This window comes from Panthera onca, chromosome A2, assembly GCF_046562875.1.
Source record: "Panthera onca isolate mPanOnc1 chromosome A2, mPanOnc1 haplotype 2, whole genome shotgun sequence".
Lineage (NCBI taxonomy): Eukaryota > Metazoa > Chordata > Mammalia > Carnivora > Felidae > Panthera > Panthera onca.
In genome coordinates this window covers 167,835,312-167,852,788 of record NC_138340.1, presented here as the reverse complement: position 1 = coordinate 167,852,788, position 17,477 = coordinate 167,835,312, and the positions used below count along the sequence as shown (strand labels likewise).

At 50.7% G+C, this 17,477-nt stretch overlaps 1 protein-coding gene across 3 annotated transcripts in view; it reads right to left on the bottom strand.

The window, feature by feature from the left end:
* DNAJB6 (DnaJ heat shock protein family (Hsp40) member B6) overlaps window positions 1-17,477 on the bottom strand; it is a 69,118-nt gene that overhangs the window by 37,024 nt on the left and 14,617 nt on the right. For 2 of the 3 annotated variants that reach the window (XM_078436974.2, XM_078436966.2), the window contains exons 2-5: window positions 7,318-7,408; window positions 4,927-5,036; window positions 2,753-2,812; window positions 1,807-1,917 (exon numbers count right to left, since the gene is read on the bottom strand). In XM_078436974.2, coding sequence (XP_078293100.1) covers window positions 1,807-1,917; window positions 2,753-2,812; window positions 4,927-5,036; window positions 7,318-7,382 — 346 coding nt within the window. In that variant the 5' untranslated portion in view covers window positions 7,383-7,408. Of the gene's footprint in view, window positions 1-1,806; window positions 1,918-2,752; window positions 2,813-4,926; window positions 5,037-7,317; window positions 7,409-7,505; window positions 7,626-17,477 lie in introns of those variants that run through there. The other variant, XM_060633507.3, reaches the window with a different exon arrangement.

Genomic DNA, 17,477 nt, shown 5'->3' with positions numbered 1-17,477 from the left:
AATTAAAAAAATAAATAAAAAAAAATTAAACACACACACACACAAACCAACTTACAGTGGGTAAAAGCTATATGTTACTTCCTCATTTACATCTCATTATCCTCACTACACCTTCTTTGCTCTAGAAAGAACTGCCCGATGAAAATCACTTTGAATGAGGAAGCCTGGCCTGTCAGACTATTTTCCTAATGAAAACAAAATCTGGCTCCAATTCAATCCCTAAGGGACCCTTCTGCCAAAACAACTCCTGGAAGGTATCACGCGTGTAGCAGATGCCTGGCCTCCGGCTCGGAGAGGTCAGCCTGCGCTGCTGCCCCCGCTGCCGATGTGCAGTGGGGCCGAAACCCTCGATGGCAGGCAGGAGATCCTCACTCGGCCACCAGAAGAGTCACGCCATCCAAACACGGGATTTCACCCAACACAACCCGGCACCCCCCAAAACAACACGCGAAGTTCACTAAAGGCTGTAACGAGACACAAAGGTAATCTTATCGCAGGAAAGATCATTGAACCCTCGGTGTTTTTCTTACAGTGACATTTCCTAAATACATGAAGGCCAATTAACAGACACTACAGATAAGGTTAGATCTCGTCCATTAATAAGGAGACTTCCTGATAATTCGCTTACCTTTCCGGGAGCAGTGTCAAAGCAAGTCTTCAAAAAGACCACAATCACCTTTTCACCCCCAACTTGGGACACCCACTGCTTAGCCTTCGTCACGACATGTGTGGATTAAAAAAGGGAATATGTGCTGAGGTGTATCATCCTACCCACCTCCCTCCGTAAGCTACAGTCTTCAAATCGGGCCACACCCCAGTAAAAAACAAGGCAACTCTCTGTGAATCCCCATCGGAAATAAACTGAAGGGCCGCACCGTTTAAAAGGCCAGATACCCACCAGGTACGGCAGGAAATTAATTACTCTTCTCTGGGCCTATGATGGGCAAGGGTCCACTGCTTCTCCCCCGTTATCGGCAGACAGAACCGGTCTTGCTGTGTCCCTCCCGAGGGTCGCGGCTGGCGTTGGGACTCTCCAACAGGCTCCAGGCAACAAAGGGCAGAAACACGGGCTACGTGTCCCCCACCGTAAGCCGAGACAGAAATGGGTGCGGCCGCACCGGGGGAGCTCTGGCCACCCAAGTTCCCCAGCACCCAGGGCAGCTCCGACGGCGCCCGCTCCCCACCCCGCCCGCATCTGAGCCACATGCGAACAGCCGGCATCGGACTCAGCGCGTCTAGGTGCAGGTGAAGGGAAAATCCGTCCTGCAATGCAACAGCAGCTGGGACAGCATGGTCTCCCGTGGCCAAAACTCCCCCCGGCGGGAGGTCTGCAGGGCATCGCCCTGGAGATGTCCTTCTTATTTACAAACCGTGAACTGAACAGTCACGATGCGCCACACACAATCAGAGAAACAAACAGGTGGAGAGATCCGAGGTCTTCTGAACATCTGCTACGATGCCCAGCGTCTCCATCCAGAACTCGGGGCAAATTCACACAGAAGCAAGTGCTCAACAGCAAAGAGCGCCACCCGCCAAGACCCCAGCACCTACATCCTGGCCACCGTCTGAACGAGGGAAAAAGGAAGTTAATTAGGACTATCCGTATCGAAGAAAAGGAGCACGTTAAAACGTTTATTACTTTCGTGTGCAAGGTACTCATTCAAGATCACCTTCCGGAGAGGAGGGAAGGGGTTCGGGAACCCCCTCCGCTGCTTCAACGCAGGCGAGCAACAGGGAGCCACGTGTGGAAACGGGAAAGGTGAGTCCGCCTCAGTCACAGACACACCCACCAAACAGCGAACTTACCGAAGAAGTCGAATGAAAACGGGTCCCTTCCACCGAAAAATTCCCTGAAGACGTCATCTGGGTTACGGAATGTGAAGCCAAAATCAAACGGATGGTCAAAGTGAACTCCACCTACGATGGTACAGCACGGCATTTAGTTGGTACATTCCTGCGTTTAGTAGGCCAACAGTTCTGTCTACAGAGGATTCTACACCACGACCCGAAGAAAAAACGGCAAAGGCTCCTACACCTAGGGCTCTGCTTCGCAGCCAGAGCCGTGCCTGAACAGAGACCACCTGGGGCTGGCGGGGACAAGCCAGGGGAGGCTTCCCACCCCTCACGGTCATGGTCACGGCAGCAGGGGTGCTAGCACTTTCCCACCATGTCTGCAACCGCCATCCGTACGTAGGAAACGTGGCTTCATCTTCTGTGCAGACGGACCATCGTGTAAACCACGCACAGAAGCACACTCGTTCACGCTCCTCAAGTGGGACGTGTGCTTGGTGGGCAGTGCTATTCTCGAAGAGGCCACCGACCGTGGTGCTGACGGCAGGCAGGTCCCTGCTAGGACCTCTCATCACACACACGCCCCCGAGTGAGGCCCACCCACCACAGGCAGTCAGGTCTGCCAGTACAATCAGCTTGGTCAGGTAAGAGTTTTTAAGGTCTTCTGACAAAATATCAGGTACTGATCCGGGAGTAAGAACTCACAAAATACTCTAGTAGGTTATACGGATTCCGGATCTACAGAAAGTACCACGATCGGCATACACTTTGTAGCCGAACGCAAGGGTTTCCAGGCAGCCCATCTCCACAAGTCAGCCCACTTTCCAGGCCACATCTGTGTTTCCGGAAACACAGCCTGTCCAAGAAAACGGACAAACCCGACCCCTTGTCTAGACCCTTCGTTGCCAGATGGCCTCCTCCGCTCCCTGAAAAGCCAAGACAAAAATCAACATTTACATACCTCCACCTCCGCCATTTAATCCTTCTTTGCCGTATTTGTCATAGATGTCTCGTTTTTTAGCTACAGATTAGAAAGGAGAGTCAGGAAAGACCAAGTTCTTTTCCCTCAAAGTTCAAATAAAGCCTTTACAAAGTTGAACATCAAGGAACCAATGAGTTTTCAAGGTTTTGCAATTAGTTTTAAGGAGTTAGGCCTCCATTACTTTCAATAAAAAGGGAAAGAGGGGGGGTGCCTGGGTGGCTCAGCCGGTTAAGCGGCCAACTTCGGCTCAGGTCATGATCTCGCGGTCCGTGAGTTCGAGCCCCGCGTCGGGCTCTGTGCTGACAGCTCAGAGCCTGGAGCCTGCTTCGGATTCTGTGTCTCCCTCTTCCTGACCCTCCCCCGTTCATGCTTTGTCTCTCTCTGTCTCAAAAATAAATAAACGTTAAAAAAAAAAAAGGGAAAGAGGGAAAATCTAAGTACATCTCCCTAAAAGCCCCCAAAAATTAAATAGTAAAAAGTAAGTAGTAATCACTTTTTAAGTTTAAAAAGTGGTATTTTTTCCACGCTACTGTGCACAGTGTGTGTTCATGCGTACATGAAAGTCACACTAAAGGGGGCAAAACAGAAGAGACTCACAAATACGGAGAACAAACAGAGGGTTGCTGGAGGGGGTGGGGGGGAGGGGCTAAATGGGTCAGAGGCACTAAGGAATCTACTCCTGAAATCATTGTTGCACTGTATGCTAACTAACCTGGACGTAAATTTTAGAAGATAAAAAATAAAATAAATTTTTCAAAACCACACCACAAGTTCTGCAACTATTCCAACTCTACCAGTGCACATTCTCCCGAAAAACTAGGACAGGGCCTTGGTGGGGCAGCAAATAGAGGTACTGGAGCCAGAGAAAGAGCCGACCCGAATTCATGTCCTTGAAAGGACAACAGCCCAAGCCTGAGAGTGTTCTACTGTCTTGTCCTCTCACCATTTACCTTCTAGAATAAACAACTACACTGCAGCCCTGTTTAAACAGGTCACTTCCTTTTGATACACCAGGTTTTCCGCCCAAACCATCACGTTCTACCAAACCGTGTGGTAAAATAACAGGAGTTATGGGGGCGCCTGGGTGGCTCAGTCGGTTAAGCATCCGACTTCAGCTCAGGTCATAATCTCCTGGTTTGTGAGTTCAAGCCTCCCGTCGGGTGAGCTGGAGCCCCGCTCCAGGTTCCAGTCTCTCTCCGTCTCTCTCTCTGCCCCTCACTCACTTGTGTGCGCATTCTCTCTCCCTCTCAAATAAATAAAACTGGAAAGAAAAAAAACAGGTTATGGGGAAAACGGGTGTACAAGCAAACCACTTAAAGCCAGTTGATGGTAACCAAGTTCTAAGAAGAATGGGATCCAGGGGCATCTGGGTGGCTTAGTTGAGCGTCCAACTCTTGAATTTGGCTCAGGTTGTAATCCCAGGGTCGTGGGATCAAGTCTCTCTATCCCTGTTTGAGATTTTCTCTCTGCGCCCCTGCCCTGCTCATGCAGGCGCCCAATTCTCTCTCAAAATAAACAAATAAAAATAAACATGGGGGGGGGGGGGGCGGGGAGAACGGGAACTTTCTGTGCAAAGGTAACTTCTGGGCTTGGGATAAAACACCGGGCACTTCCTTTACAATAGAAGAGGTACTGACAGATACAAGGCTGACTTCCTCAACACTCCACCACTCTAGCCCTGGGGCGGGGAAGGCGCGGGCCGAGCTCTGAAGTCTAACTCAGCTGGGCGCGCAGTTCCTGGCTTCCTGACACCAAGAAGTCCTTCCAAGCAGTAAAACCCAGCACACGAGCCCACTGGCCAGGTATGTGTAAGCAGGACAACGGAGATGAGCGGTCACGGCGCCACCGACGGAGAGTGGTCACGGCCACCGCCATGCGATGACCCAGACGGATTCCTGTGCCCCAATCTGTCCTGTCAGTCCTCAGACCAGGGTGTCAGTACTGTTTAAAATAGCCACCCTGAGAGAAAGTGCTAGAAGCCAGGGTGCTCCCCAGCACTCACGGGTAACTGTATCAAGTGTCTGCCAGGAGCAGGAGTCGAAGCTTCACAAGAAAAGGAGGCAACTTCCATTCTCAGTGCCCACACCTCGGCCGCCCAGATCCACATTCTGCTAGCCCCGGGGAGAAGCCAAACCCTGGGTAGGTTCACTCACCGTCCGATAACACCTCATACGCCTCAGCCACTTGTTTGAATTTTCTCTCTGCTTCTTCTTTATTCTCAGGGTTTTTATCTGGATGCCACTTCAGTGCCAGTTTCCGGTACCTTGAAAAGAATAAAAAGGGCACCGGTCACATCCACGTGCGGAAACCCAATGGCTGGGAAACATAAGTAAGGCGGAAACTGGCTTCAGAGGTGTAAACCTGGGCAACTGCTATCGATTTCAACTGTAAAATCTTCCTTTCCCCGAGAATGAAATAAGCAAGTTCTCAATCCAGATAGCATGAATACAAACCAACCTCTAGAGAGACGTTAACGCTAAGATGTTTGAGAACCAAAACGTGCAGTGTGATCTCGTGGTCGTGCAGCTGAGAAAGCACAGAACAGAGGAAGAAGGCAGCCTCGCTCGCAGGGCAGGAAGAGCCCCCCCGCCTCGCATGTCGGTGTGACAGATGCTGGCACCGCTCACAGAGCCACCCCATTCTGGATTCAAGATTCCCCGAAGGTTCCACTTAACAGTAATAACTATATGCTTTTGGAATACAAAGAAAAAAACTCCTCTCCTCTTAAACATAAGCACCACATATGGGAGGAAGGGGGTGCCCCTCAAAATCTAAAACTAGACTAAGAACCAGAGAGTCCTAGCGCTTGGCAAGCTGTGAACGTAAGGCTGCTGCGGTTCAATTTAATCGCAGCATTTTAATCAAAAATCTTGGCTTGAACTTCCTAAGATCGAGTTAATGCTGGGCTCTACTCCTTCTCACTGCAGACCTAAACATGTAGTAGCAGACCAAGGGCCCTGAAGCACTACAAACCTTGGTAGAAAATGACAGACCGTGTGAAAGACGGAGAACGGTCACTTTGCACAGGGTGTAGTCCTGGGAACACAAAGACACGAGAAGAGACTCCAGAGTGTTTCATGGGTGTGTTTTGAAAGACTACGCCATGTTTTTAGACTCAAGGCCTGATACATGAAGTGTAAAGAACATCCGATGTCTTTCAGTGTTGGCCTTGAGACTGACGTCCGGCTGCACACCAGTAAGCGAGCGCCAAGGACACACGGCCTGTGACACAAACACAGGTAAGACTGTAGGTCTCCCCGGAGAAATGCGCAGGGAGGGGACAGCCACCTACAATCACCCCTCAAACAAAAGTTTCTCCGGTCACTGCACAAGATCAAAGCCTACAGTCCACAAAACGGACTACGAACACACACCAGCCATGGATGCAGTTTCGCTCATTTAAAGTAAGTAAGGCTGCATCTAGTCTAAGTCAGCATTCAACTGCGCACTTAATGGGAAAATCTTCTTCCATTTAACGATGGCATTTTCTAAGCTCACACTTCAAAGCCACCCTGAAGACAACGGCCGGCCCACGTTCTCCTAAGAAACTAAACCAATCCCCTTCCTGACCGTGTTTAGCATAACGTGGGCATGTTTCTCCATCAGTTAGTGGAAATACTATTTACATATTATGTTTATTCAAGAAGAGTGCAATTAACTGGCGACTGCTGTCTGTGAGCTGTGAGCCGGCAGACGTGAGGGGCCCCACGGGTGACACAGCTCAAAGGCACTTCCTGGGCCCTCCTACTCAAGTTGCTTGGCTGCGGTTTGACACAGGGCAGGCCCATCACAGGAGTCAAGCTTCTATGTTTAACATTTTTACGTGAACGATTTATTCAAGTACCCTGAATTTCCTTCTGCAGACCCACTAAGCCTAGTAGCGTAGACTTGTGTGTGAATAAAAACGCCAGTCCCTTAACAAACTGAAACAGTTCCAGGCTTAGTTTTTAGTCTCTCTAGCTCTGCTAAAATGTAACTTTTTGCTACACATTAAGGTCAAACGAATTAAAGACCCAGTTCACCTTGAGTGCCACCTGTGGCCTCCACCTTGCCCCCGCCGTGGCCCAGCCCTGGTCACAGAGGCCTAGAAGGCCAGCAGGGGCGCAGCACTCAATCTGGCTCTAACGGTACAGGCCGGGGCCGGCGACAGGGATCCTGAACAGCTACTACCCTGAGGAGGTCACAGCACCACACTCTAAGAGTGCGAAGTGCCAGGTCAGCTCCGTTCCACAGTCAATGTCAAAACTGCCTGGGATTATTTCGCATCCTCAGTTAAATGTCTGATCTGCTTTAAGCAGCAACAGAATCCACTGTCCCAAGGCAAAGTAACAGAGGAAACCAAGTGACCTTCTCATCCGTCAATGCCAAGTGACAGGCTGGGCCTAGTCTGAGGCGGCGAAGGTTAGTTTCACTGCCTTGTCTGAAGATCAAGTGAAACAGCAGCATTCTAAGACGGTTAGACCACATGAAACGCCACTTCAGGAGACAAAAAGTTACACTGCCCAAGTGCACAGATGCATTACTGCATAAATACAGTTACTTACGCCTTTTTAATATCCTCAGCTGAGGCATGTCTCTGCACGCCTAGAACTTCATAGTAATCCACCATGTTGTAACAGGCTGTTGGAGTGAGTCCTGCAATTAGAAATCCACGGTCAGTGACATGACTGCCAAGGTTGGGTTCATCATGGGGGTAGGAGCAGAGCAGGAGAGGGAGGGTAGGTCACCTCACCTGAGCACTAACCACTAGCCTGTCAGGCTGGGCCCTCATCCGGGAACAGATTCCAAGATTTGTGCCCGAGACCCTTCTCAATATAGAATAAAAGCTCTGAAATAGCCTAATAATAGCCTAAACTAAATAAAACTAACAGGTGACTCTGAGGCAGGCACTCAGTGCCCACTTGACCACCAGCTGACAGGCCTTCTGTGAGTATCTTGTTTTCCTGACACGGGCCCTGCTCCGGGAGCTTCGGTTACTTCGGCCACCCCTTCATCCAGTGCGTTCCCGTGCCAGGCGTTGGGCAAGACTGCACAGCCACCAGGACGAACACGCTGTCCCCGCCCTGAGCAGACACAACGTGGGAACCACACAATGACACCTCCTACGGCTTGTGGCTGTCACTGGGGACGAGCTAAAGCACGCCCCCAGAGTCCCTGGGAAAGGAAAAGGAAAGGTCTCTGACAACAGAGCTATTACTGTTAACTTTACCCTGTGGCTTCATCCTCCCACCGGCTCTCCCTACAGATTAGACCTTCAGTGGAAAACTAGCAGCAGCAATTTGCTTCAGTGGCTTTTGTCACTTCACAGGGCAGGACAATGAAAATCCATCCTATTCCTATCATTGCTAACAAGGCTTGGCCTCGGGTGCCACAGACCGACTACACGTATGTGAGATCGGGCGCTTGGGTGGCTCAGTCGGTAGACCGTCCGGCTTCAGCTCAGGTCATGACCTCACAGTTTGTGGGTTCGAGCCCCACGTCGGGCTCTGTGCGGACAGCTCAGAGCCTGGAGCCTGCTTTGGATTCTGTGTCTCCTCTCTCTCTGCCTCTCCCCTGCTTGCGCTCTCCCTCTCTCTCAAAAATAAACATTAAAAAAAATTAAGAGGCGAGATCTAACGGATTTACTTCTTTTACTTTGATTGGCTAAAAGCACTTCATTCAACTAATGACCAAGAACTTACAAACAGCAGGCCTATCCCTGGATGGTACACAGGAACTTCACCCAGTGGAGCAAGGCCCTCACTCAGGCTACTCCGCCTACAACTGAAGCTGGGCTTTCTGTGCCCGCCCCCCCCGCCCCCCCCCGCCCCCCCCCCCCCCCCCCGCCAGAAACTGTACCATCAGACTTCAGAGAGAGACGTTCGGACTGGAAGCAAGCACATGCCATCACAGTCTTAAGGCCACAGTGCTGGGGCACGACGACGGCCGGGTTAAATGATGCCCAGCGAGAAATTACGCCATTTCCCCAAAACAAGACACCTGCACAGGTGTCTCCCACATTTGGGGAGCGACCGTGGTAAAAAGGTCCAGTGTTACATCACGACTCGGCACCTGTGTGCATGCCAAGCCCTTTACAAAGAAAGTCTACATATAAAGGGTCAGGAAGGAGCACGTAAGAACTACGTGTTACTAGTCCAGGAGCGTGACACAAAGAACAGCTCAAAAATACCCCAGGATGGGGCACCTGGGAGGCTCAGTGATCGGGCGTCCGCCTCTTGACCCGGACTCAGGTCACAATCTCACCATCTGAGAGTTGGAGCCCCTCAAAAGCTTTGCGCTGACAGTGCAGAGCCTGCTTGGGATTCTCTCCCCCTCCCCTGCTCGCACGCTCTCACGAAGTAAGCTTAAAAAAACTTTTTAAAAAGTACCACAGGGTGACCTGAAACAGATCCCCCATCACCTTGGAATACCTAGAAATGTTAAAGTCCAGCAAAGACATTTGAAAAAAGCTGAGCTCCCAGAAGTGGTGATCCTGACACGGCGGAGGGGTGCCCTGTTTTCAGGATAGGTCTTGCTTTTGAGGCACAGGAAGCCAGAGGATGCAAGGGAGAACCCCCCCCACCCATACCGTGGCTCTCAAAAGGCCATAATTACAACAGAGTGGGGAAGAGAAACCCTCCAACGAACTTCAGAGAAGAGCCCTGTCCCCCCAGCAGCTGGAATCTTGAAGGCTCAGTCAGAGGTACAGAATGGAATCTCATTACCTTCCTTATCCCGCAATGACCCACACTCTTCAAAATTACTAAACATTACCCTAGGATGGTGAAGCAAACAAAGGCGCCCTGCAGAAAAAAGTATCTCTACAACCGAAGTCACAAAGATTCCAGCTGAAAACATAACTCCTGCTGCTGAATACGAGCTGACCAATTCTAAATACGAGGAAAGCATCAGGAGTAAGTTAGAACACCCCCAAGAATCTGAAATAAGCGGGGGGCTCCTCGGTGGCTCAGTCCATTCAGGTCATGAACTCACAGGTCGTGAGTTTGGGCCCCACTTCAGGCTCACTGCTCTCAGTACAGAAACAGCTTCGGATCCTCTATCACCCCCTCTCTGCCCCTCCTCGACTCATGCTTGCTCTCAAAAATAAACCAACATTTATAAAATTTTTAAAAAAGAGTCTAAAATAAGAACTTGAAAAGAAACAAAAAAAGGGCTCATGAAATAATCACAATAACGAATAGGAAACCACACTGGGGGCTGACAGCTTAGAGCCTGGAGCCTGCTTTGGATTCTGTGTCTCCCTCTCTCTCTCTCTCTCTCTCTGACCCTCCCCACTCATGCTGTTTCTCTCACTCTCTCTCTCTCTCAAAAATGAAATAGATTGGGGGGCACCTGGGTGGCTCAGTAAGTTAAGAATCCAACTTCAGCTCAGTTCATGATCTCACGGTTCGTGAGTTTAAGCCCTGCGTCGGGTTCTGTCGGCACAGATCCTGCTTGAGATTGTCTCTTCCCTCCTCTGACCCTCTCCCATGCTCTTTTTCCAAAAATAATAATAAAATAAAAAAATAAAAAAACCTCCTTCCCCTTTCAAGAAATAAAAGTTTTTATAGTTGCTAAAAAGTTATTTACATATCGTTTTTATAAATAAATTTTTTTCAAGTGAACACTACTACCCCCAACATGGGACTCAAACTCACAACCCTAAGATCAAGAGTCGCATGCTCTACGGAATGAGCCGGCCAGGTGCCCAAAATAATTTTTTGTTTTTGTTGTCGTCGTTTTGTTGTTGAAGCAGGCTTCACGCCCAGTGCAGAGCCCAAGGCAAGGCTTGATCTCGTGACCCTGATCAAGACCTGAGCTGTGATCAAGAGTTGGTTGCTTAACCAAATGAGCCACCCAGGCGCCCCTAAAAACATTTTTTAAAAAGACACATCCGCGGTCCTACTGTTAACCAAACAGAAGGTTAAGCTTTTGAGATCTGGGCATTTATCAAACTTCTTGTAGTCTGTGGCAACAGAGCATAAACTTGTAGTAACATAAACTAGGGCCCAGCAGCCAACAGTTAGAAGACCCATGTTCTGGGGGCGCCTGGTTGGCTCAGTCACTGGAGTATCCAATTCTTGACCTCAGAGTTCTACAAGTTTGAGGCCTCCGTCGAGTGTAGATGTTGCTTAAAAGTAAAATCTATATATTAAAAAAAAAAATCCAGGTTCTTCTCAAACGTGCCCATTTGGCGAAACAAAGCTTAAACATTTAAGTTTTGGAATGCTTGAAGAAACAATGGAACAAAAATGGAAAACAAATATCACAAAACCAGAAAAGAACAACTGTGAGAACAAAACTCTTGTGTTAAGAAATTTCCTTGGGGGGGGCTCCTGGGTGGCTCAGTCGATTGAGTGTCCGACTTCAGCTCAGGTCACGATCTCACGGTTCATGGGTTCGAGCCCCGCGTCGGGCTCTGTGCTCACAGCTCGGAGCCTGGATGGAGCTTGCCTGGGATTCTGTGTCTCCCTCTATCTCTGCCCCCCCCACCCCCCGCCCACTTGCACTCGATGATGTCTTTCTCTCAAAATAAACATTTAAAAAAGAGAGAGAGAGAGAAAGCCTTTACGTCAAAGGAAATTAGAAATATTTAGGTTAAATGTCATTATCAATTTGATCACGATGAAAGAAATATTTAGAACAGACTGTACAAAACCTCAAATGCAGCACTAACAGTTCTAGAGGTCAAAAGGTTAAGAACTCAGGGGTGCCTGGGTGGCTCAGTCAGGTGAGTGTCCCACTCCCGCCATCTCCTCTGGTTGTGATCTCGAGGCTGTGAGATCCAGTGCAGACCCTGCTTGGGACTCTCTCCCTCTCTCTGTGCCCCTCCCCACTCGCTCTCTCAAAATAAACCTTAAAAAAGTTTTAAAAAGGTTGGGGCGCCTGGGTGGTGCAGTCAGTTAAGCGTCCGACTTCAGCCAGGTCACGATCTCACGGTCCGTGGGTTCGAGCCCCGCGTCGGGCTCTGGGCTGATGGCTCAGAGCCTGGAGCCTGTTTCAGATTCTGTGTCTCCCTCTCTCTGTGACCCTCCCCCGTTCATGCTCTGTCTCTCTCTGTCCCAAAAATAAATAAAACGTTGAAGAAAAAAAAAAAAAAAAGTTTTAAAAAGGTTAAGAACTCAGAACAGACTTTCGAACTCAAGACTTGTCATTCTGAATACCAAAATATGTATTTTTCTCAAATACACTGCCACAATTTGTTTAAAGGCATCTTTTTTTTTTAATACTTATTTAAGAGAGAAAGAAAAGGTTCAAGTGGGGGAGGGACAGGAGAGGGAGAGAGAGAATCCCACGCAGGCTTCCAGCTTTCGGGGCCTGGTCGTATGAACCTGAACCGTGAGATCACGACCTGGGCCAAAATCAAGTGTCAGATGCCCAACAGACTGAGCACCCAGGCGTCCCTTTCAGAATTTTTTCTTTTTTTCAGAATCTGTTTAAATTACAAATTAGAGAAAACCATATGGTTACTCTTCCTACAACCTAACATGAAAATCCAAACAGCCGTGACAGACCCCTAACAAAAATATTACTGGGGTCTGCCCTCCGGTCCTCGAAGAGGGCCTCAGAATCACAGTGACATGAGAGCAACTTAAGAGCAGAAACTCAACCGTAACAGGCACGTGCAAGGGGCACCCACACCCCTCACGGGAAATTCCACAGTGTGAGGCATCAAGAAGCTTCCGAGCTGAAGGGACGGAGGGTCCGAGCACACAAAAGGGAGGGAGTCTGTTAATTACCAAGACGACGAGAGACGTCTGGACGTCCCGCAGATTCCTTAGGTACAGGGGAGTCTCGGAGGAGGTAGCTCTCTTCCGGGACAGGCTTCCTCCTTTCCAACGTAAATGTAGGCGGTTGGGAGCCAGGCCGAGGGCGTTTCAGGCTTCCACCGGGTTTTGATTACTTTAAACTTGCAACAATCTCTATGCCAAAGAGACGGGGGGCAGGGCACCCTGCCACGAGCACCCACAACAGTAACTGGAGGACGTACCTCCAAGAACACGGTCGTTCACCATATAGCTTTTTGAACCGTTTCGGTACGTTCAACTTAAAATACTGAGGTATTTGTGTGAAATGCACTCCACTACACAAGATGGGAGTGAGTACCCAATTTTAAAAGGTTTCCTCGGGGCGCCCGGGGGGCTCAGTCGGTTAAGTGCGTGAGTCTCGTTTCAAGGCACGTCACGATCTCAGGGTCTGTGCTGACAGCTCGGAGCCTGGAGCCTGGAGCCTGGAGCCTGGAGCCTGGAGCCTGCTCGGGATTGTCTCTCCCTTGCTCTCTGCCCACCCCCGCTCACGAGGGCAGGCGCTCCCTTTCTCGCTCTCAAACACTGAAGAAAAAGTTTCCTCCGTGGTAGTTACTACATTCAGAGCACACCACCGAGTCAGCGACACCAGCCAAAGCGTCTTAAAATGACTAGCCACAGAAGAGGTCATCAATTCTCAAGACCAAGAAGCACAGCAAGCTTACATCTTCAGAAAGAAAAAACCCGAAGGCAAACTACAGCACAACAGCTGCCAGAAACAGCGGAAAACTCGAAGCCCTGCGTCCCGACCTCAAAGGGCTGAAAATTACGTGACATTCTGGTCCCTGCTGAGCTCCAGCTGCTGCCGCTTGCACCCGCAGGGCATCCTGGGAGCTCCCAGCACTGCAGGACCGGGCAACCCACTGCGCCCAACGGAGCGAGGGTTAGAAAAGTCTCAGAACTGGGCTCCCACTTCCTAACGGCTGAGCCACACGTGGCCAGAGGTCACCCGGGGAGTCAGATGCCACCGCTCAGACATCCTTGAACTCACTTCAAAGCTTGTATTCTCAAGTCCAGTTTCGCCAGTCTTGGCGCTCAGGTGCCTGTTTCTGTGCAAGTGACGACAGCAGCGTGGCAGGGCCCTCAAGGCAGTCGGCGCACGCGTGGGAACTGGCCTAGCCTTGCCAGATGTGAACGCCGCGGTGTCTTAACCAGAGACGCCCCCAGGACAGTCACTGGGGCTGAGCGAGCGCAGGAGAACCATCAAGTAGCAGCACCCGGGAGACAAGCAACACTCGCGCGATGGCGACCAGCGGCCACCTGGCCCGCGTCCTAGACGGAAACGGCCCCTCGAAGAAAAGGCAGATGAACCGAAGTGTGCATCAGACCAGCCGTCTGCAGAGCCGGACCCCTCACCCTCCACCGCCCCCGCAGCAGCAGGCTGTCCGTACCTCCCCTTTCCTCTGCTCCTTCACCCGGTCCTGCCCAGCCGCCACCCGCCCCCCCGGCCCCCCACCAGCACAGGCACCCCCAGAAACAGCTCTCACAGCTGGGCGCCCCAAGCCCTCGGCACACTGGGCTTTCCGGTCCGTCCGTCTTCTGGTTTCCTCTCCCCACGAGCCCCGTGGGCACAGGGTGGGGAAGCCAGGGTTCCGGACCCCTTCTCAGGCTGCACTCCCGCGTCTTCATCGTCACCCCCGTTCCGCAAATACCACGGATCCCGCAGCGATTCCCCAACGTAAGCTCCAATCCTAGGTCTCTGCTTGGCACTTCAGACACGAACAGACAGATGAGTGCTTGACACAGCCACCTGGCCGTGTGACAGACGTCGCAAATAGAACAGGACCAAATTTCACTGGGTCCCCACCCCACTCCTGGTCTTCCGCTACTGAATTCTACCTCGTGCTCTCATGCTGCGGACTGGAAATTTCGCCCTCACCGACACCACTACCCACCCCGTGACAGAACACCCACACACGGCAATCCAGTCTCACCGGGCCTAGCTGCCAACTGTCTCAAAACCCTTCCGCTTTCTCCGTCTTCAATGGCACCAGCCCCTCCTGCTGCAGGAGTCTCTTAACTTAACCACACCGTCTTCTCTCACAGCCAAGGCGAGCTATAAATACACAGGTGCTATCACAACAGATGCGAGATGGTGTCCAGCACCGGACAGAACCAGCTACGAAGGACACGGTCAGCTCCGCCGAGGATCAGATGGATCGAGACGTTACTTCGCTGACCAACGCGGAGTCCGGGGCAGAGGCACAAGATGAGCCGAGGACACGCCGTCAAGCAAGAAACCGAAGACGCAGCCGACGTCCCAGGCCGGCCACTGGGACACCTTGAAGGTGACTGAGAGTAACAGCAACTGAATGGGGACACCTGGGCCCCGGGACTGGCGTGTGGAGCAGGAGAAGGGTATTCAGCAGGATACCGGCCGGACGGGACTCAAGCGTCTAGCGAACAGCGCCGTACCAACGTCGGCCGCTCCGTTCGGGGGTATGTGCTGTGGTTAGACTGAGGAAAACTGAGTCAAAGGTGGACAAGAAATGTCTGTCGACGTCTTGACAACGCTACTGTAAATCTGAAATCACTCCAAATTAAAAAACAAAAAAACTGAAGTCAGAAGGGAGTAGAGCCAGTTCAAAAGGACACGAGAACAAAACCGATGGAGCACTCGTGGACCGGAAGGGACGGTGACGGGACCACCAAGAGGAGTGCCATGCGTCCCGAGCACACGAGCACACACACGAGCAGGAGTCCCGGATGGTCTGTGCTGCCTGCCGCTGGACGAGCTACGCTTGCGACCAAACGGCTGATGAGCGAACGTTCTTTTTAAAGAATTCCTGCTAACAGATGCACAAGAAATGCTAGAAGTAGAAAATTACCCTTCTGAAAGTAATAACTGGGGTGCTTCTCAAAGGACAGACTTCGACGAGCAACACCCGCATGTTCTTGCTAAGTGAAAGGACCTCTTGAGTAACCGGCTTTTAACTTTGCCTCATAAAACACTTAGTCCAAACATTCTTGCTTGAACGAAGTCCAGGGAGCAGCCCTTAATCTTGGACAGTTACTGGATTCTCTGTGGTGAAGAGCGGGCCTCCAGGGAGCTGTCACCCTTTGGTCCCTGGTCCACGGCAGGCTGAATTTCTCTTCGACACAGGTATCTTCAAACACTCAGGGGTTTACCATCGTGAATTTTTCACTCTCTAGACATACAGCCTTACATCTCTGGGTTCCTGAATCTCCACCTTGAGCAAGCTCCAAGGCCGCGATCCCTTCCTACCCGGATTCCAACACCATCAGTGATGCAGGGACGATCCAGATGTCCCCAACGGAAGGGAACAAGACATTTCTCCTCTGAACCTGGATCACCAGTGCTAGGTCAACTCTCGTAAGAACCATACCTGACTTCAATTATCAACATAAACCCGGCTATGCCTTTTTGAGTCTGTGATCGCCCTGCTGCCTCCCACTACTGCCTCTGTGCAACGGCGGCTCTTCAGATCAATGAGCCTCACAGCTCGCCCCAAAAAGTCCACCTTGCTTATGTTGGCCCACTGTCGCAACCAATCAAAACCTCTTTGACACCAATTCTACCGTCAACGTATTTACTCCCAGTGAAAACAATGATGTAATTCTGAGTGACTGTAATCACATTTATTGATAACAATCATACGCTAGCTTAGAGAATAAGTCAAGTTTAGAAAACAAATATGTAAACAGGTTAGTCAAGGACAACACAAATATGTATGGAGACAATGAAACAAACAAAGCTTAAAAGAACACTGCCATTTATTGATGAACTGGAAAACAGAAAGCAAACGGAAAGCTCCCTGTGCAGAGACAACCTTAGCTTCAACTACAATGACTGCACACACAGACAAAACTATGAAACCACATGGCCCATGTAAGAGGCAAGAAGTTAGTATGGTAAGACTTGCGGGGGGGGGGGGGGGGGGGGGGGGGTGGCTCAAGAAAAAGGATACAATTCGAGAATAATTCTTTAAGTAAGATTTTAGGGGTGCCTGGGTGTCTCAATCGGTTAAGTGTCCAACTCCTGGTTTCGGCTCAGGTGGTGATCTCATGGGTCATGAGAGTGAGCCCCGAGTTGGGCTCTGAGCATCTGCACAGAGCCTGCTTGAGATTCTCTCTCCTGTCTCTGCCGCTCCCAGCTCATGAAGGCTCTCTCAAAACAAATAATTAAAACACATTTTCTTTTCAACGTTTATTCATTTTTGAGAGATAGAGCATGAGCGGGGTGGAGGAGACACAGAATCCGAAGCAGGCTCCAGGCTCTGAGCTGTCAGCACAGAGACCTACGCAGGGTCCAGAGACCCAGCTGTGAGATGGTGACCTGAGCCGAAGTCAGGTCTGAGCCACCCGAGTGCCCCAATAACTAAAACACATTTAAAAAAAAAGGGGGGGGGGGGACACCCGGGTGGCTCAGGTCATGAGCTCGCGGTTCGTGAATTCAGGTCCTGAGTTGGGCTTTGTGCTGACAGCTCAGAGCCTGGAGCTTGCTTCGCGTTCTGTCTCCCTCTCTCTCTCTCTGCCCCTCCCTCACTCGCACTCTGTTGTCTCTATGTAGGTCTCTAAAAAATAAACATTAAAAAAATTTTAATAAATAAATGAACTAAAATGGTCTTTACCCTCCTGAGATCAGCCCAGTGTCCCTGCTCCCCAGCCCCAACTGCAAGCGAGTCTAAGGGAGGGAAAGAACTTGCTGTCCAGCCCTCATCCAGGACTTGCTGTGAGTCCCACACTCCCCACGTGGCCTCACACATGCACCTGAGGTCACAGGGAACAGGTAACACCAGAAAAAGAGGAGCCCTCGAGGGTGGGACTCCTGCCTTCTCTTCTCAGGTATACCCAGGACCAGGGGGCATGCGGCTCCCTACTCACCGCCCCCCACTATCTGTGGACACTGCCAGGAAAAAGTGGCTTCTCTCCTGCATCCAGGCGCCAAGTAAGGAAGC